The 21,821-nt window shown below is 46.4% G+C and overlaps 1 protein-coding gene across 1 annotated transcript in view; it reads right to left on the reverse strand.

Annotated features, from left to right (window-relative positions):
* C8HXorf58 (chromosome 8 CXorf58 homolog) overlaps positions 1 to 21,821 on the reverse strand; it is a 626,664-nt gene that overhangs the window by 381,588 nt on the left and 223,255 nt on the right. The window contains exon 4 of the mRNA XM_069204823.1: positions 247 to 341. Coding sequence (XP_069060924.1) covers positions 247 to 341 — 95 coding nt within the window. The remainder of the gene's footprint in view (positions 1 to 246; positions 342 to 21,821) is intronic.

The raw sequence follows: 21,821 nt of genomic DNA on the forward strand, positions 1-21,821 counted from the left end.
ATAATGTGAAATAATTAACCTAAACACTATGCGTTCTAGATCATCAATAACCTATACATGACAACTGAGAAAGGTAGACTGATGCTTAAGGGTTCTTTAGGCACCCCATCCTGAGATTCAGAAACAGAGGGATAGTGACTCACATTTCTGTCATCCTAAATGCTAAATATAGAAACATCTATTATTTTAAAAATGTACACTACAGAAATGTGTTTATTAGCAGCAAAGAAATATATATGGACCTACCTGAACCTAACTTTGTGAGGAACACTGGGATCTCTCAAAAGAGCTGCCTCCAAAGGGCTCACGGTCTTCAGAATTTCATGACTTGCACAGTGCTCCTGGAACAGATATACAAGGCTCAGTAATCACATTTTTACACTTGCAACTAACAGGGACTACAGTACTTCCTTTCTTTTATACATTTGTTGTGGCCTTAGAGCAGTGGTTCTTAACCTGTGGTCTGGGGAACCCTAAAGGTCCACTATTCCTACTCAGGTCTGTAACTGTTTGGAAAATGAAATAATAATAATATATTAATAAAGTATATAAAAATAGCAAAACGTAAAAATGAAACTTTTAAAACATCCTGTCAATGTGAAGGAATTTTGAAATTAGAGGCTAAAAATTAAGTTTGTATGCTCAAATTCATTTGTGGGAGCAGTTAGTACAAGTGCATCAAACATAATATAAAGTAGATGATGGATGGCCTTAGTTGAATTTAGACAAGTTCCAATGTTCTAATTAAAATTAAAAGTTTGATTTGTTATATTTGCTCAGAAAATAAATATTAGATTTTATCCTTTGTGTATTTCGTTGATGGATGTGGCTGTAGTCTGAGATTCAAATCATCGAAATTGCTTATTGCTTAGGCAGGATTGCTGGCTTCTAGTAATGACTCGGTAGGGTCGATCCTGGATTCCAATACTGATTCAGAGAGGGTCCCGACATTCAAGTAATGAATAAGTGGAGATCCACAGAACTCAAAAGGTTATGAACCAAAACCTTAGAAGGTTACACAATGCTTTACGTTATAAACATGCAAAGCCTAGAACACAATTAAAAGAAGATGGGCGCACAAAAAGAAACCACATCTTTACTCATGCACTACGATGCAACATATATAACAGAAGAGTTTTGCCCAGTATTCTGCATCAGCGCAATCCAGCTACATAAAATGAAACTCCAACCAGACACAGGAGAGGTTTAACATTTTTCATTAAATGTCCAAACAAGATCCCCTGCTAATATTACCAATGAAAACAGCTAAAACCTGAGTAAATACCTAGCAGTCCAGAACCATCACCCTTCCCACCTCGCTCAATAGCCTTCATTTATCCTTTAAAAACTATAGAAGTTTTAGAAGTGACAGGGCTAGCAAAAAACTATGGCCCTCATTCTGACCTTGGCGGTCTTTTCGCAAGACCGCTGAGTTACCGCCGCGGTGAAGACCGCCGACCGCGGCGGTGTGCCGCTGTGCGCATTCTGACCGCTGGGAGCGTTCCGCCGGAAAACCGCCAGCAGCCACACTGGCGGTCGGCGGGAAAGTGGAGACTGGTCAACCTCCACTGCCACGCCAGCAGAACACCGCCCACAGAATTACGACCCACATTTCTGTGTGGCGGTCTTCTGTTGGCGGTCTTCTGTTGGCGGTCACGTCCCTATGGCTCCCGTCGCCTCCCGGAGGACCAACGCACAAGGTAAGTTGATCGTCCGTGAGGGGAGGGGGTGGGGGGGTGTTGTGTGATGTGGGCGTGCATGGGGGTGTGCGTGTGAGTGTGTAGAGGGGGTGTGTGAGTGCGTGTATGCGGGCGGGGGGTGCTGCTGTGTCTATGGGTAATGTGTGCTGTTCGGCAGGTGCGCATGTCGGCATGTATGTGTGCGGGTATGTGTCCCCGTTGTGTATGTGTGTGTTGGGGGTGTGTATATGTGCATGTTGGGGGTGTGTGCATGTCGGGGTACATGTATGTGCATGTCGGGGTGGGGGTGGGGAGGGGGTTCGTACCACCTCTGGGGGGTGGCAGGGGGGTGGAGGGTGTGGGGGGAGGACTCGGGTGGGTAGTGGGGGGTGGGGGAGACCCCTATCAGTGCCAGGGAAGGAATTCCCTGGCCCCGATAGTGCTTACCGCCATGGTTCGCACGGCGGTTCCCGCCCGCAAGAAACCGCGGCTGTAGGCAGGGTCATAATACCCTTGGCGGTCTTGGGACGACCGCCGGGCCGGAGTGCGCAAACTCCAGCCCCGCGGTCATGACCGCCGTGGCGGTCGGAGTGGAGAAGTAGCGGTCGGTCGCGGCGGGGACCGCCGCGGTCAGAATGCCATTTTTAATACCGCCGGTCTGTTCGCGGTCCGACCGCCGTCTCTCCGCCGACCGCCAGGGTCAGAATGAGGGCCTATAGCTCTAACCTTGCCAGTGGAACCATGCCCTTGAGCATCAAGCAGTTTTTCCCATCACTGACAAGTGCTATCACCACCTTTGTCAAAGAAGTTCATAGCCTCCTAAAACAGTCAATCTTTACAGCCCTCTTGAAAAAAAAAACACAACACATAGGTGTTGGCCAATAATCACATGAACATCACAATCACACAGCCAAGTAAAACACTGTGAAAAAAACAAAGAAGAGAAGAATAAGTTACTAACCTTCGGTAACGCCTTTTCTGGTGGATACACTAGCTACCTGTGGATTCCTCACCTAAAGAATTTTCCCCTCGCACCAGCTTTCGATGGAAATTTTCTTCTAGCTCTGCACGTCGACGATGACGTCACAATTGCCCGACTCCACGCAACGCCGTATGACCTCATCCAGGCAATAAGAAGCCCTCGTCGACGTGCAGACATCAGTTATCACCATTTTTTACGTGCCTTTGAGGCGAACAGGCGAACATTAACATTACCGAAGTAATATAAGTACATCAAACCGTGAGGACTCCACATGTAGCTAGTGTATCCACCAGAAAAGGTGTTACCGAAGGTAAGTAACTTGCTCTTCTGATGGATACAACTACCTGTGGATTGCTCGCCTAAAGAATAGAGTTCCAAAGCAGTACCACCTCCGGAGGTGGGTGCCTGAATGATCAAACCAAGAAATCCTGCAGCACTGAGCGGGCAAAATGGCCATCCCTCCTGACCTCAGAGTCCAAACAATAATGTTTGACAAAAGTATGGAGGGATGCCCAAGTTGCCGCTTTGCAGATGTCAACTACAGGAACACCTCTTGCCAAGGCCGACGAGGCAGCCTTGCCCTGGTAGAATGGGCTCTGAGCCCTACAGGAGGCTCTTTCTTTGCTAAAGAATAACAAAGCTTGATGCGAAGAATGACCCACCTGGACAGGGTTCTCTTCTGCCTCTCCTCTTCCCCACGTAACCAACAAAGAGCTGATCGTCTTGCCTAAACTCTCTCGTCCTGTCGACAAAGAAGCCCAATGCTCTTTGTGGATCCAACCGGTGAAGCCTCTCTTCCTCCTTGGATGGATGAGGCGGAGGATAAAATGAAGAGAGAGTAATAGACTGTCCCAAATGAAAGGGTGTAACAAACTTCGGGAGGAAAGCCGCCTTGGTCCTTAACACCACTTTGTCCCTGAAAAAGGAGATATATGGGGACTCTACGCTAAGAGCCTGAAGCTCACTCACTCTTCTAGCAGATGTTATGGCCACTAGAAAAACTGTTTTTAAAACTAAAAATCTTAATATGCATCAGCTCAAATGGCGATCCCATAAGAAAGGTCAATCCTAAGTTAAGATCCCACTGTGGCATAACAAAGGAAGTGGGCGGAAACTTATTAGTGAGACCCTTAATGAACCTCAATACAAGAGGTGACTTAAACAAGGAGGGTTGGTCTAGAAGGCACAGAAAAGCCAACAGCGCTGAAAAATAACCCTGAACTGTGGCAAGTGCACAACCCCTCTGTGCCAAGGATAAAGCGAATAACAATACATCCGACAAATGGGCCTTTCAGGGATCGATTTGGTTCTCCCCACACCAACTGACAAATCTGGCCCACCTGCTTGCATAGATCGATTTGGTGGAGTGTCGCCTGGCCGATAAAATAACTTCAACCACCTCCGGCGGGAGAGAAAAGGAACTCAGATTGCCCCGTTCAATCTCCAGGCATGAAGGTGCAGGCTCTGGCGGTGGGGGTGTAGAACCTGCCCCTGCGACTGCGAGAGGAGGTCTGCCCTGTACAGGAGACGGAGCAGAGGGCACAGAGAGAGTTGGAGAAGATCCGAGTACCATACCTGTCTTGGCCAATCCGGGGCTATTAAGATCACTTGTGCCCGGTCTTGGCGGACCTTCCTCAAAACCTGAGGAATCGAGGGCATGGGAGGAAATGCGTAAAGCAACTGACCCTTCCAGGACATCTGAAATGCGTCCCCCAAAGCTCCTTGCACTGGATACTGGAGGCTACAAAACAACGGGCAGTGCGCATTCACCTGAGTGGCAAACAGATCTATTTGGGGATATCCCCACCTCTGGAAGATGTAAAGGACCAGATCTGGATGAAGACGCCACTCGTGATCAGACGAGAGGAGCCGACTGAGACTGCCCGCACGCACGTTCAGAACTCCGGCCAAATGATTTGCTACCAAGCAAATCCTGTGGAAAAGTGTGGCACAATGGTTGGAGCAGCAGACCTTGATGCAGAGTTCTGGCCCGGGACCAGGGTTCCCTTCCCGCCTTGGTGGGTCTTGGGCTCAATTTCCCTAGACCAGATAATTCTCACCTCAGTGCCTAATCTAATTAATGGGTCCCACACTGTAACTCTGGGCAATAGCTTGCTTAATCTCCACAATGGCCCTCACAGCGCTTGGATGCCTAGCTTCACCCTGGGGCTGTCCAGGAGTGGGCGCCTCACAGGGAAAAGCCATGAGGGGTTCCACAGCGGTATGCGTACAGCGCCTTGAGACCCTAACAGGTGAGTAGTGCGCTATACAAGTGCAAAGTTTACAGTTTTTTACAGTCCTGAACCCAGGACCAGAGCCAAAGAGCTTCTCTGCAGAGAAGATACGACCCCACTCCTCCCTGCTTGTTTATATACCACATCGCGGTAGTGTTGTCCGTCAGGACCTGAACTGACTGACCGCGAAGGGAAGGGAGGAAGGCCTTGAGAGCCAGACGTATCGCCCGCAGTTCCAACAGATTGATGTGAAACTTATGTTCCACTGGTGACCAACAACCTTTGATCTCCAGGTCCCCCAGATGAGCTCCCCACCCTAGACTGGAAGCATCCGTTATCACTGTGGCCACTGGCGGAGGTAGCGAGAACAGCCTTCCTTGCGACAGGTTGCCGACCGCAGCCCACCATCGAAGATCCGCTGCAGCGTCTCTCGAGATCTTCATCGATTCCTCAAGATCTCCTTTGTGTTGAAACCACTGCCTGCGAACGCACCACTGAAGAGCCCTCATGTGCAAGCGTGCATGAGTGACTAGCAGAATGCAAGAAGCAAACAGACCGAGCAGACGAAGGACCTTGAGGACTGGAACGACCGCTCCATTTCGAAACACTGGAAGCAACGCCTGAATGTCATGAACCCGCTGCGGGGGAGGAAAGGCCCGATACAATGTTGTGTCCAGTACTGCCCCTATGAACATGAGGCGTTGAGAGGGCTCCAGGTGAGATTTGGGCACTGTGATGCTATTAATTGTGTTTGACCAATGACTTTGTGTTTCACCACTGCGCATATTAGTTGCTCAATGTTCACGTGTAGCACATTATATGTTTTGTTCAGTTTAGCTGCCTATTGGCTTTAACATGGAGTTAGCCATTACATTTTGTATTCAGTTCAGCTGCCTATTGGCTTTGACATGGCATTAGCCATTACATTCTGTATTCAGTTTAGCTGCCTATTGGCTTTGACATGACATTAGACATTACATTTGATATTTAGGTTAGCTGCCTATTGGCTTTGACATGACATTAGACATTACATTTGATATTTAGGTTAGCTGCCTATTGGCTTTGACATGACATTAGACATTACATTTTATATTTAGGTTAGCTGCCTATTGGCTTTAACGTGGGGTTAGACATTGCAGTTGAGACATTAAAGATGTCTGTGTTTTTCCAAGCTGTGTTTTTCCACAAGATGAACCAAGCTGTTTTCTTCACACCAGACCTTAGCTGATAAGAGCACGTAGATTTTGTGTTTACCTCGCAATCCAGTCTGAGAGCGGAATTGCTCAGGAGAACTGGCCACTCTCCAAGGTTGTTTGGATCTCACACTGAGTTTGCTTTTAAGGATGACTCTGGGCTACAGTGAGTTAGATTCGAATCTGCTTGACTTCAGGCTGGAGCTAGACGTCAGTTGCCAGTCTCCCTTTTGGGTAGATAATCTCTTTCTCGCAGTTGACTGGAGTCATCAACTTGCAGACCCCAGAAAGATGAAGCTGAGTTAGGCCCTACCGCCTTGCCCATACAGTGATGAATTTGACTTTTATGCTTTACTTTGCAGTTATGTTATATATTTGCTGTGTACATTGCAACTGAGAAGTACTGTGATATATTTTGCTTTCATTGCTGCATCTACTTTTAAAAGTGTGCTTGAAATCTACTAATTTCGTCTCTCAAGAACTTGTGGGTGGGGGAGAATTAACAACAATAAATGTCTTCTTTGAACTCAGAAGTGCATTCCAGAGAGGTTCTGTAAGCTCCGATAGGAGTTAAGTAGGAAAGCAGAACAGGCACGTTCACCGAAAAGCCCAGATCGAACAACAACTGAGTTGTCGACTGCAGGTGATGCCGCAAGAGCTCTGGAGACTTGGCTTTGATCAACCAATCGTCCTGATAAGGAAATACTGCTATCCCCTTTCTTCTGAGCTCCGCTGCAACCACCGCCATCACCTTTGTGACGACTCGAGGTGCGGAAGTAAGACCAAATAGAAGGACCGCAAACTGATAGTGTTGCGACCCCACCACAAACCGGAGATACTTCCTGTGCGACTTGAGGATCAGAATATGGAAGTACGCATCCTGCAAGTCGACGGACACCATCCTATCTCCTTTGTTCAATGCCAAAAGAACCTGTGACAGGGTCAGCATCTTGAACTTTTCCTGCTTGAGGAACCAATTCAAAATCCTCAGGTCCAGGATTGGTCTCAACCGACCATCCTTTTTGGGGATCAGGAAGTATCTTGAATAGCAGCCCTGACCCCTCTCCTGCTCCGGGACCAACTCCAATGCGCCCTTTGACAAAAGGGAAATCACCTCCTGTTGCAGTAACAGAAGATGGTCGTCCAAACAGAAGGATGGGCGGGAGGGATGGGAGGAGAAAACTCCCGAAAGGGAAGAGCATACCCTTTCCCAACAATATCAGTGACCCTGGAGTCTGATGTTATTGACTCCCACATGCGAAGAAAGTGAGTTAGTCTCCCCCCTACAGGAGATGTGTGAACAGGGAGTGGCGGAGTATTAAGGTTGCTTTCCCTGCTGCACCCCTCCAGAGGAAGAGCAAGAGGCAGAGTGCTGCTGGGCGGCACCTCTCGTGCATACTCTACCCCTGCCCCTGATGAATCTAAAAGGAAGAGTTCCTGCAGAGTGGTGTCCTGCCCATGGAGCCTGCCACGAAAGGAAGCGCCACAACCAAATCCTCTAAACCTTCTAAATGACTTTAAGGCAGAGGAAGTGGCTGCTTGTAGCCCCAAGGATCTCGCCGTGGCTCTACTCTCCTTAAAACGTTCCAAGGCAGAGTCAGCTTTCGATCCAAAAAGCTTGTCCCCATCAAATGGCAGGTCAAGGAGAGTGGTCCGAACATCCGGGGAGAACCCTGACTAACGCAGCCAGGCATGCCGCCTCGTCGCTATGGACGTGCCCATAGCCCTGGCCACTGAGTTCGAAGTGTCCAGCCCAGATTGGATCACCTGGGTCGCCGCCTGCCACCTGAGAGTCCGACAAAAGGTTCAACACCTCTGGTGATAATCCTGGGTGCCCTTTAGCCTCATCTATAGGGGCATAAATGTAACATCCTAAAATGCAAGTAGCATTTGTGGATTTTAAAGCCATGCTGCATGATGAGAAGGCCTTTTTAGCTGTCTGGTCCATTCTCTTAGACTCCCTGTCTGCTGGAACACTTCGATAAACGATCCAGGAGCAGAACGGGAGGAGCATGACGCTTGCACAACCAAACTCTCCGGAGTTGGGTGCTTGGACAAAAAGTCCAGATCACTTGGGGCCACTCGATAGCGTCTGGCCACCGCCCTGTTTACGGCCGCTGAAGTCACTGGTTTCTTCCAAACTTCCTTAATAGGGTCCAAAAGAGCCTAATTGAAAGGAAGAAGGGGCTCCGCCACAGCTGATGCTGGATGCAGTACTTCGGTAAGGATGTTGGTCTTCACATCCACAGCAGGAAGTGGAAAGTCCAAACAGCCTGCTGCCTTCCTCACCACAGCATGAAAGGAGTCAGCCTCCTCTGTATACTCCCCTGGAGAAGCCAAGACCCATTCCGGGGAAGTGTCTAGGCCGCTTGCAGTATCCAGGCCTTGCAGGTCCCCTGAAGGCTCCATGATTTCTCCTTCCTCCAAGTGCTGCTTCTCATATTCTTGTTCTTCCAGCAGCCTCAGCGCCAACATCCTGGAGCGGAGCCTGGACTCGAACCCTGGCGTCGATAAGGTGTCAGGTGACGCCGAAGATCTCTGACGTCGACCCTCGGAGCCATCCGACATGGGATCCCCCGGCCACAGGCATCTTCAAGGTCGACTGGATCCGTGGTGAATCCATCGGCGTCGGGATGGTGGACGTCGTGAGCTTCACCGGTCTTCTGGGCGACGCCAAAGGCATCGGCGCCGAAGCGGTACTTCCGGAAGGAAGAAATGGCATAAAGGGTGTCGGCTTGTAAGGAGCTGGAGTCGTTGGAGGTGGAGGTGTCACAGTTGGGCTGATCTCCCACGTCGGTCGGCGCCGAGCCGATGGAGACTTCGAACGGGAGCGATCTCTGCTCGATCAGCGCCGTGAGCCATGTCGGCACTGAGAGTCCCGATGGTGTCGATGATACTTCAAGGATCTTGTAGAAGACTCTCTATGATGGTGCTTCTCCTTCTTCTTCTTAGATCGAGCAAGAAACAACTTAGCCTCCTGTTCTTTCACGGCCTTAGGATTCATGCGTTGGCAAGAACCGCATGACTCAACCTCATGGTCGGAACTAAGGCACCACAAGCAATTCTCATGTGGGTCTGTGACCGACATGCGACCTCCACACTGCTTACAGGGTTTAAAACCCGACTTCCTCGGCTGCGACATAGTTACACCGGAGTGAAACTGTAGCTCCCTGGTAGCCTCGAAGAAAAACTGTTACTCGAAGGCACGGAAAAAAGGGAACTGACGTCTGCACGTCGACAAGGGCTTCTTATTGCCTGGATGACGTCATACGGCATCGTAAGGAGTCGGGCAATTGTGACGTCATCGTCGACGTGCAGAGCTAGAGGAAAATTTCCATTGAAAGCTGGCGCGAGGGGAAAATTCTTTAGGTGAGGAATCCACAGGTAATTGTATCCATCAGAAACTGCTATTGAACACTGACCTATCAATTGTCCTCCAAATTGCACTCAAAATCTATACAGCAGTCAAGGTACTCAACCTACAACTCTCCATGCTCTGAAAAATCTTCCTATTCCACCAAAGTGGAAAATGAGAGGAACTATCTAGAGCCTTGGCGATAGTGTGTCTGGACCACAGAAATCAAGTATACTTGCACTCCTTTTTCCTTAACTTTTACATGGGTATACGATCCATGATCGTGTCTTAGAAAACTTCACTGGTAAGATAAGAAGCATGTTTATTTGGATATGGTATCTTTTCAGGTCATTCATTAGACGTGCTCATATTGATAATCAACGTGTTTTTACAACGTAAGGGACTAGCTACAGTTCTAAATATGTTTCCAGGCTGTATTTATAAAAAAGGACAACGGCCTTCACCAACCAAGGTAGCATGCCTCATCATTGGGCCCCTCCTCATCGCAGATGCCAATTCTGGTGTCTGCAAAAGGATTGAATGGAGAACTGGCCTAATTAAAAAAATTCCTGACTACATCTAAAGTTAGCTTAGCTTAGGAAGGATGTCAACAAGTTCTAATATGAGACTACATATCCATAAATAAAAGATACGTACTACAAAACAACTCCCCACCACTTTAGAGACAGGACCCTCCAAGATGGAGAACAACACCTGAAAACTGGACTTTCAATTCAGGTAGTAGTAGTAGCAAAGAAGAACAGTTTGGTCATTTAACTCTCAGTTTGGTTGGACCCAAACATTTGCTCAATATGGTGCGCAGAAATTTGGATGAGGCCAAACTTTTTTAGGGAGAGGCCATGGCCATTGTCAAGGAAAACAAAAACACTGAGGAAAGAATACACTGACTTGGAAATAAGATCCACCAATGATGATAACACGGAGCAGGGGGAGAGCAATGGGCGTTAATCAAAGGAGACAGACCTTGTGGTCCACTTGAGTGACATTATTATGACTGCCCAAGAGACAACAGTACTTAACAAAGGGCTGGATGACATCTCCACAGTCAAACACAAGTCCTCCTTATTAAGACAGGAACTGTATGGATATTTGCACAGAATAAAATAAAAATTTATTTTCAAGGTAAACCAGAGAATGAAACAGAAATGACTGACACAGGCCTAAAACACAAACCTATTTGTCTCACTTTCACCACATTTACTACCTCCAGAGATAGAGACATTTGAAAAAGTAGTACCAAATGACTTAGATAAACTAGTAGGACAAATCAACTTGTTCTTTCATAATATGTTCTACATTGAGGAGGAAGGACTGAAATTACTCAGAAGTCATAACAATCTGTTAATAAAATCAGCAGACAAAGAAGCAGCTATTGTCCTGATGAAGGAGGCATTATAACTAGGAATGCCTTAGATTTCTCAGTAACAAGAACTACTACAGAATCCTTGAAAAAGATCACAGAAGAGAAATCAAATTGGAATGAGTGACTGTTGTCTTAAGAGGTCTTAGCTGGTTGGCTACCCAAGGATGAAGGTGATTATCTTATAGCCAAGAAACCAAAAGAAGCCTATTTTTATATATTATGTCACAAATGTAACACCCCTGTTGGGTAGACAAATAGTTTCTGGTACACATTCCATTTTGGATCCCCTGTCACAATTCTGTTTTTAGATCAAGTGCAAAGGATGACATCCTATCTAAAATATATTAACGAAGTAATTATTGTATCAAGGGAAATATATTTTAATTTAATATTTGATTATGCAATACAGGATCACTATGAACAAATATACCTTAAAAAGTCACGCTTGAAGTTGGTGACAGCATATTGTGTAAGTCAGAATTGAAACAGAGGACACCTATCGCATTGGTGATGGCATTGACAGAAATATCTCTGACTAAAAATGTTTTTCAATTTAAAAATATCCTAAACCATTAGACAGGAAGGTCATCGATGTGTAGCACATTTGCATCTAGTTTGGCATGTCTCTAAGTGCATGATCTTAAAACACAATTAATTTCTTTCCTGTGAAAATAGAAATGTGTAACCGTTACATAAATCACGTTCTTATCTTGAAAGGGAAAAGTCCTCATTGCTGACTTTTGTCCAACTGGTAAACCAACTTGACTGACATTTATATATCACTGAATACAATGCACAAACTGAAATATCCCTTCTTGACCTACTGATAAGAGCAGAGGGAGGAGGCCTATCTAGTGAAGTATACAACACACCTACTCATAGCAACTAATTTCTCCTATATGAAAGTCATGATCCGAAGGCCCTGAGAAATAACCTACCTTTTGGTCAGTTCCTTAGGATTCAACTTTATTGAAACTAATACTTGACAAGATCTACATTGATCGGTCTGCATTGCAACCTCCTCTCTGATCTCCAACAAATTAGATAACATTGGTGTAAAAAAGTGGAGGGCCCTAAGTATTGGGGGCTCTATTTTAGGAAAATCTCTCTTCTCAAAAAAGTGAAGAAGTAATCTTCCCAACATCCTTATTCACACCAGACCGTCCACCAATAAAGAATTCTTAAATTAATGTATGTTGTTGTCAATCCCAACAAGCGGATGGACACAATCCCTGCAAAAGCTACAGTATATGTAAAAACGCTAAACCCAGCACTAAACTGAACCGGGGTTTCCTGTACCCGTCAGAACAGAAATCCCACACAAAGTGGAACACTCTATTAGTCATATACATGTTGATATCCCTTGTAATCTACAATACAAAGTGATGACAAGCAGAAAGGTCAAGATGCAGATCATTTAACATCACAGTAATATAAGATCTGGAAAACAAACAACCAAACTGGTGTCCCATTTGAAACAGTGAAACCACACACAGAAAGACATCCAGTAGACAGTAATTGAACAAGTTCCCAACTTTGAAAACTGCACATTTTATAGGCATGAAAGAATGTAATACAATAATTTGCATTCTTTTCTCTGATCTCAACAGACATCTTAAAAATAGGACTTTAGGGAGTACGTAGAGAACTAATTAGCTTTCATACAGAAATTGTTGATGAAGCCCTAGATCCTTCTGGGTTTACTGACATGTTGACAACCAATTCATACCAAGGATCAGCATAGTACACAACTCTTATGTATACCTGGTTTTAACGGAAGTGCCCGGCAATCACCATAAAACGTATCAGCCTCCCTGGATGCATTTTTGACTCTCTTGAGCCCCCATTGGCAAGTAATAAAACATAAAAAACAATCCAGGAGGAGCCCATCGCAGATCCCAGAACTGAAATTTGTGATAAGGAGGAAATAAGTGATAAAGAATGCAACCTTGGTGGGTAAGGGCCTTTTTCCTTTTCTATAAACACACCCAGGAAAGATATTTAGAACTATAGACAGACCCTAACTTTGTAATAACACGTTTTGACTCTTAATTAATTAATTACTTTACATGGGTATCAGATACTTCCTTGTGTATACATTTAATTCAGAAGGGTGTAGCTGAAATCCAAGCTGGGGTGGCATGGTGAGCAAAAGAACGATGGATTAAACCCAGATCTGTGACTGGGGGTGAATGTTTGCATTATTCAGCACTCCGCCCATCATCCTTTTGTGTTGCTAAAGATGCCCTAGATGGCAAGGGTATGCCCAGACGTGGGCCCCGTGCTCACTGTGCCAATGGATTCAAGCTAGCCTGGCTGATGAAGGGTGATACCCTGAAACCGGTCCCAGGATGTTTGTTTCCAGTCCAGGAAGGGCCTGGCCTGGCAGTTTGGGCTGGACTGTTCCCATGAGGAACAGGATCATGACTGATTTGCATATGGCTGGGTCCAAACTGGGTGGCATGGTGAGCAAAAGAATGATGAATTTAACCCAGATCTGTGATTGGGGGTGAGTGTTTGCATTGTTCAGCACTCCGTCCATCATCCTTTTTTGTTAGTAAAACTGCAATTGATACAGAAAAGGTTCTGATCGGGCGAGCATGGTGGAAACTTCTGTTTGAAGAGCTAAAATAGCATAGAATGTGTCCAAAGTTATAAGATACAATTCCATGCTCCATCTTATCCTCACTTTCATTAGCCTCTATTGAACAGGTAGTTGCCCTCCTGCGAAGATTCAACATATATTAATATCTTTAAACTAATGACGCCCAGCTTTATATGAGTGTAATCTCCTATAAACACAGAACCGATAGCCAAAACACTCAACTATACCTAATTCTGTCTCACTAGCTACACTCTAAAACGAAGCCCCACTAAAACTAAATTCTTCCTCATATCTCCACCACTCTGTTTCCAACTCTAGGCTGTCTCATCCCCTCAACATGCTCAACCGCAAGCCATCCATTTTTGAAGGAGCCAAATCTCTTGGATTCACACTTGATAAAAATCTATACATCAACACAAATATAAACTCCATGGTCAAATCTGCACAATACACATTAAACTACTCAGGTGAATTCAATCTTCATTCCTGAGGCAGACTTGGTATCTCTGTCTCATTCTCCTGTACTCTCCAGAATTATCTGCAACAGCTCTCTATTGATCAATATTGCCAAACTCCACCAGGCCCCACTGAAGGTTTTGCTCTATGTGGTAGCAAGAGCACCACCAGGATATAGAAGATTGGAGCATATCACTCTTGATCTGATGGGCCTCTCTATTGATCAATATTGTCAAAATCCACCTGGCTCCACTGAAGGTATTGCTCTATGTAGTAGCAAGATCAACACTAGGATCAAGAAGATCGGAGCAGGTGACTCCTGATCTGATGACCCTGAACTGGCTCACCTTAGAGTCCACATGCCTTTCGAATTGGCTGGCAAAGTGCATGAAGCTTTTCATATCAGAACTCAGCACTATCTGCACAACAACAACCTCGCCTTCATCAGAGGATTCTATAGCTGCAAAGCTCTAACGCACTTCTTGTCAGAACTACAGCCATCAAGAAAAAAGAACTCTCAAACAAACCTCCTAGCAAGCAAACCTTAGCTATTGAATGTCATCCCTCTAGCCATTATAACAATCCTGCACCTCAACGTATTCAAAGAGGGCCTTTAGTCTCGCATTTTTCCATAGTACTGCCTCTTCTAACCTCTCATAGGACCAATATGCAATTCCTACTCTGATATCTCAGCTTTGTGTCAGGACCAAAAGAAAGGATTATGGTTTTCTTTCCACACTTTTTTCTCTAGCAGCACAAGTTAACATATCAAACCAAACTATTTTATCAATATTAACCCAGGATAAAATACAATAGTCTCATGTCCAATCAAGAGCCATCTCTCTGTTCTGAAGAGGCTGTGCAAGTTTCTGTGCTTCCTGTTTCTTTGGCGCTCCAGCAGCAGATAAGCACCTCAGGACGTGCCATTGCATGTTTTTAGCTTGATTTTTTTTCTGACGGTTTATTTTGGCTTTGTATTCATGCAGTTGCAGCTGGTCATTTTAGCAGGGAGTGGGTGTGGGGGGTTACACACGCACACTTATTCACTCACACCCATATCTTCACAAACGTGCACAAACACACACCCATTCACAACACTCACTCACAACAAATTCATACATTTATGCATACACATGTGCATACACTAAACATTCAACTACATAAAACTTACCTGGCTTTAGCTCTTGTAGAAGGAAGCCTCGGAGGTCTCAGAAAGGTTGGTTCTGCTGCCTGTCCACGTTGGCTGACCTTAGGTCAGACAATGAGGAGAGGCACCAGTCCCTCACTATTCACAGCGTGGGATGGGGTCAGAGAAACTGCTGCCCTCTTTGTGATAAAGTGTCACTGATTGACACTCGGCCCTGGGCACTTCAGGACTTAATACTTAAGCACCAATATATGAGGCAATCAGAGATGCTCCATTGGTCACAAAGGGGAAGGCTTTGAGGTTCTTTGCCAGGCTGAGGAGGTCACACTTGCATGGCAGTGAAATCCTAAGAGTGGCAAAGTTCAGCTCAGGCAGCCAGGCACCTGCACATTTAGGGTATGTCTAGCACCTGGCTGCCTGACCTAAACAAGAAGAGTGTCTGTCAGGCTGACACATCTAGTCCAGAAAAAGGTGATAGGGAAAGTGGCCTCTCCACCCGTATGAGCAGGCCGCGACTGTATTTATGTGACTTAAACCCGAACATTGTATTTCCAACCTATAGGGATCTCCGTCCTCATTTGTAATGGCCCCACGTAGCTCAAAGTTGGCAGAGCTGCAACTCTTGCAGTGTGGTCCTCTGAGAACAAGGGTGAGTGAGAGGCTTCACATAACCCAAAGAGCTGCTCCTGGGGCCTGTGCTTCCTTGGTACACCTGTGTGCGGCTTAGTGGTTGGAGTCTGTTCAGGGTATAGGGTGTGCCCGGTGTGCGTTTCCGAATGCAGCAATCAAAAACATAACTTAGTGCTAACATCAACACTCCCATTCCCCAAAGCCTGGAGCTTTACGCCCTGAGTAGGGTCTGTATTAAAGTCATGATTAGAGAGGACTCCTACTAACAGATGGAGAAGGTGGATCCGTTCCCTTGGGACGACATCCTTTCTCAGGTAGTAGATACATGTATGCAAAGAGATGTATCTTTCATTGTTGCACTCCTCAAGAGGAAAGTCTTAATGCTGGTCTGGTGACTAGCCATCCCAAAACCTTCACATGGAGGGAAGAACTTCCACGGTCCTCGGGCACTGCTAGAGCTAGGGCACATGACAGGGCAGCACCGACCAAGGCACAAAAGACAAGACAGAGGGATAGATCCTTAAAGTATGATGCCTTCGATAGGCTGAGGAAAACATTTTGGTCAAGGGAACAAAAGGGATGCCCTGGAGTGTCAGGGTGATCTGCTGGGAGGCTCGAATTACCCCAAATTAAACACTCCCACTTCATTAAAGACCACACCACAAGTGGGCACCGACCCTACTGATGGAGAAGAATTCATGAGAGACAATGAAGTGGACAGGTATTAGAGCCCTTCTCACAAGCCCTAAAGAATGAAGCTGAACTCAGACACCCCTAGAGATGCCCTTTCCCCCTCTTCGGCCATGCTGGATCCTGTGGATATTTATCACGCTCCCTCTACCGATTGGACGCCAGTGGACAAGGTTGCTGCGTATGTAGTAAGCTGCCTTAGAAAGCCTCTTGACAAGGAGGTACAGAACACACCTCAGAGCAGAAAGCCCTTGTTCTTCACTTAAAGGAAAAGCATCCTTGACCCCAGACATTGATACCAAGGTGGCCACCTTTTCACACATCTATGTTAAAGGTCCTACGAAAGGCATATATCAGTTTTGTCACACTAAATGTTTGAACTGTCTGGATAACCAGCGTCTTTTCTTATTGAACAAGAACTAAAAAACCCTACTTTAATATTCCTCCACCAACGGATGCCCAATGGTATTGGGCATATTCTCCTTATCGGAACCCCTATCAAAGTTTGTAGATTTCTTTCCGAAACCAATGGTTACTCAAATGCCATCCTATTTAAAAGCCACCAAAGATATTCTAAACAAACTAGAAAATATGAGTTTTGACCCAGATCGAGAGATTCTGCTGACTTTTGACATGGAATCGCTTTACACTAATATCCCACAAGAGGCAATATTGGAGGTAATTGAACAGCTTCTAACTCCCCGACAGGAGAAGAAAATTACACCGGTGGAGTTCATTCTAGATTGTGCCCATATGGTTTTAACAAGAAATGTGTTTGAATACGAAAGGGTTTTCTTTTTACAAACCCACGGATCATCCATAGGCCTTACCTGTGTACCCAGCCTGGCATGCTTATATGTGCACAATTTTGAAGCACAGTTTGTATATTCAGAAAAAAATCCTTTCACGACCCAGATAAGACTATGGAAAAGATACATCAATGGTATCTTGGTCATTTGGAAGGGTACTAGAGAAGAAGCATTGGAGTTCAGGGTCTGGCTTTTAGACCTGTTCCTTAGATTCACTATGACCATGAGCAATGTTCAGATCCCCTTTTTGGATCTAAAAATATACCATGAAAGGAGAGTCCTAAAAACTGAGGTATACTATAAACCACCTGACAAAAATAGTCTGCTGTGCTTCAACAGTTTCCACCCCTGGGCCCTGAGAAAAGTTTACCAATAAGTCAATTCTTGAGACTGAGACGTAACTGTACTGAAATAGCAAAATACCAAGAACACGCAAATAAATTTACTATGAAATTAAGAGAAAGGATTTACCCTGAATGAACCATTGAGAGAGCAACAACGTGTGCTAGGAACAACACAGAGAGGCCCTGCTTGGTAGATATGAGAGTCCATGGAAACCAAGACCGATATGTGTCATAACGTTTTGCCCCAGTTCCAATGCAGTTAACAAACTCATAAAAAAACACTGGGGTATTCTCAATTCTGCAAACCTGAATATTGAACAACCTCTGTCCTCCTTCAGACGAAGTCAGAACCTTAGGGACGCACTTGTACACACATACACACAAAAAAAGAAAAATCAAAAACTCAAATTACACTATGGAACACCCCAACCCCAACAGAACACCAACCATGTGGCGGGTGTGGGGTTGGTCAGTTTACTAACCTTTGGTTGTCCGGGACTAAAAACAGGTGAAAGAACTTCCACTAAGTAAAACAACCCATATAAAACGTCCTCACAAGAAGACGAACAGTCATCCAGTTGGTTGTTCTAGGGGACGGGGTGGGAACAACACAGGTGCTTCTCCTTGACGAAGAAAGTGCAATAAGATAAGAGGTACGAATAGGGCCCTGTTTTAAATTTGCTTGGGGGATTTTCTTGGTACTATCCCTGAGAATTAATGTTAGTGAGTTTCTCTAATTCAGGGGTCTATACATAAATTGCTATTCTAGTTGACTATTACCTTGTTCCCAGTGTTTGACTACAGGAGACGCCCACCCTGAACAGACCATGAGGCAAAGGGTCCTCTAGTAACGGGTAATTGCTGATTACCTTCATTTGATAAATGCACATGTGTGTTTTTTCATGTGTGTCTTTTTCACATATTTCCTGCATGTCAGTGTGTTTCTCGTCACGTGTGCCACCATTTTAATTATTATATGTATATATTATGGTGCTTTAAACTCAAATTAACAGGAGTTGCCAAAGATTCATTTTGAATAAATTATCTGCTATCTTTCTATTTTTATGTCCAGCAGGTGGTTACCCTTGATTATCAAAGAAAATGAAGTAGGTCCACATTGCATCTTAATCTTTCTTCTTCCTTGCATCATACTGAAGGTTCTATGAACTTGCCTTGAAGAATGCCTGAGACCATCATAGGCTGTGAGAAGTGCAGAAACATGTTGGCACAAGTAGAGGTACACTTGGGACATAATACCCATTGACGTACTCTGATGAATACCTTTATGGTATTATTTTAGCCATATCCAGGGTACGACTCCAATAAAAAGGATATCTTGTGGTGTATCAGAAGATATTTTTAGACATTCATCTGGATCTGAGTTCAATGTCCAGCAAGAGTAATATCTAAGCACTCCCGCTAGATAGCCCTTCTTGAGGCTGAATCTGCCCTGGAGGTACTATCTTACCAAGGTAGGAAAAGGTGGCCGATGATGAAGCATGTCACATCATCTAAGTGAGCCCACCTCGTCCAAATCTTTGGGATGCCAAGGAGTTCTTAAATAGGAAGGATAGCAATAGAACAACAGGTTCTTAAGTGAAGAACCTGTTCTGACTTTGGATACCACCCACTTTGAGTGTTGAGAGAAATGTTTGAACTCATCTCCCTGCTTGACCAAGATTTCGAGAACGGCAGAGGAGGTACATGACTAATTTCTTACAACATCTTACCCAGCTGACCTGAGCAGAGCGACCCACAATTTTCTTCGGAAACTCCAGTGGTGCCATTTCTACCACACAGCACAGCCTCTGCCTCTGCCCTATTAAGGAGACCTCTATGGTGGAAGACTTAGGGGGTCATTACAACATTGGCGGTAAAAGGCGCTTACCACCGTGCAGAAGACCGCCAATACACCGCCGCGTCCGCGGTAGACCACCACAGCTATTATGACACACATCTTGGAATCCGCCGAAATTCAGACACCCACACAATACCACCACACCAAAGGTCAGCGATAAACATGCGGAAACAAATCCTCCACCTCCACGCCAACAGAAACACGCCCATGCCATTACGACCCACGAATCCAGCTGGCGGTCTTTCAACCGCGGTATTCCATTGGCGGTACACCCCGCCGCGCTCAAAATACACACACATCTCCAAAACACCGCCACATTGGACAATTACAAATACACACACTTGATACACATACACACACCACTCCCACACACCCAACACAATATAAAATACACACCCACAAACCCCTACAACCAGAAATTCTGAGAGAAGGCGAGAGAGAGAGAGCACAGCCATTGACAACCCCATCACACAGAGGCACACAACATCATCACCCACACAACATCCAAGCACAAAACACCACATACCACTACACTCACCACACTCATCACCACATACACCACCCCACACATCACCCACACCACCCCATGTCACGCCAAAGACACCCCCGCTTCTCCGAGGAGGAGCTCAGGGTCATGGTGGAGGAAATCCCCCGGGTAGAGCCACAGCTATTTGGCTCACAGGTACAGCACACATCAATAGCCAGGAAGATGGAGCTATGGCGCAGAATAGTGGACAGGGTGAACGCCGTGGGACAGCACCCAAGAAATAGGGAGGACATCAGGAAGAGGTGGAACGACCTACGGGGGAAGGTGCGTTCCACGGTCTCCAGTCACCACATCGCGGTGCAGGGACTGGCGGCGGACCCCCACCTCCTCCCCCACAACTAACAACATGGGAGGAGCAAGTCTTGACCATCTTGCATCCTGAGGGCCTTGGAGGAGTCGTTGGAGGAACGGACACTGGTAAGTCAAATCTTAACTATCACATCCCCCACCCTACCTGCATGCTATCACACACCCCCACCCTCACCCCCTCCCCTAGCACTCCAAATCCTCACTAATGTACCCATGACACCAACCACCATCCCAACCCCAAGCCCTGCATGACACAACTAAGCATGGACACCCATCACTAAAGCATGCCCACTGCATATACCCAGAACACCCCCCCAACCATCAGCACACAAGCCCCAACACAGGAATGCCTGCACTGGGGTTCACGCACACCCAACCATTGCACACCATGAAACACACACATGCAATAATCATGTTCTCATACCCCTGCAGGAACCCGAAGGAACGTCACCACACCAGAGGGTCCAGACAACACCACTCCACCCCCAGAAGAGGCCCACAGTGACGACAGCAGCTCCGCCCTACTGGATCTTGATGACCAGCCCGGACCATCGTGGGCCTCAGGACAGTCGGTTCCCCTTGTCCAGACCACAGCCCAACACCAAGCTACCACCCTCTGGTAACACCAGCACAGCACCCACCCAGCGGGCCCAAATCTCCGTACCCAGGACAGGTCAATCAGCGGTGTGTCCACCACTACAGGGCACCCAGGGTAACCCACCACCCCAACAACAACAGGGACCTGGGGGCATTGGTAGTGGGCACACGGTCCAGGGGACGGAGGCACAGGAACACCGGGGAACTGGGAGGGCTGCTGTGCGACAGAGGGAGGACAGGCCAAGGGAACCTATTCTCCACGAGGCCCTCTCCTCCATCATGGGAGCCTACCACCACTCCCAGGAGACGATGGCAACGGTACTGGACAAGTTGCAGGAGACCCTGCGTCTGCAGGAGGAGCAGTATTTGGGGTTCAGGGAGGAGCTCAGGACCATCGGCTCCGCCCTGGGCACCATCGTAGGGGTGCTGACGGACATTCAAAAGACCTTGAGGGACACCGTGGCACTCCAAGGGGCCCCTGACATTAGCCAGGACGACGAACTGCCCACCACCTTCGCCGGCGCTAGTGGACAGGACGCCCCTCCACAGGACCACCACACCAGCACCCCACCCCCTGCAGACGGAGAACCACCCCGCAAGCGATCCCTGAGATCCAGGAACAGGACAGAGCACAATGGCAAGACCCCCGCCAGGAAATAAGACCACCCTGATTGTCCCCCCACTGTCCCACTTTGTCACCCTGTCCAAATCGGAACTGCCCCAGCTCCACTTCCAATGCTCAGATGTGCAGTGTACCTGTGAGACTAATAGACTGAACTCTGCCATGGACATTCCTCCACCATCACCCATCCCCATTTTACAACCCCACCTTCATTTTTTAGCAATGAAATAAACACCCTTGAAACACTAAAAAACTGGAGTCAGTCTATGATTTGAAACTATGTATTATCAATTACAGTGTCATAATGGGTTACCCATTGGAAGGCTAACATACCAATGTCACACATCACAAGCCCTTCAAGGATACAAGCAGTTGACACA

This window comes from Pleurodeles waltl, chromosome 8 (assembly GCF_031143425.1).
Source record: "Pleurodeles waltl isolate 20211129_DDA chromosome 8, aPleWal1.hap1.20221129, whole genome shotgun sequence".
In the NCBI taxonomy this organism is placed as follows: domain Eukaryota; kingdom Metazoa; phylum Chordata; class Amphibia; order Caudata; family Salamandridae; genus Pleurodeles; species Pleurodeles waltl.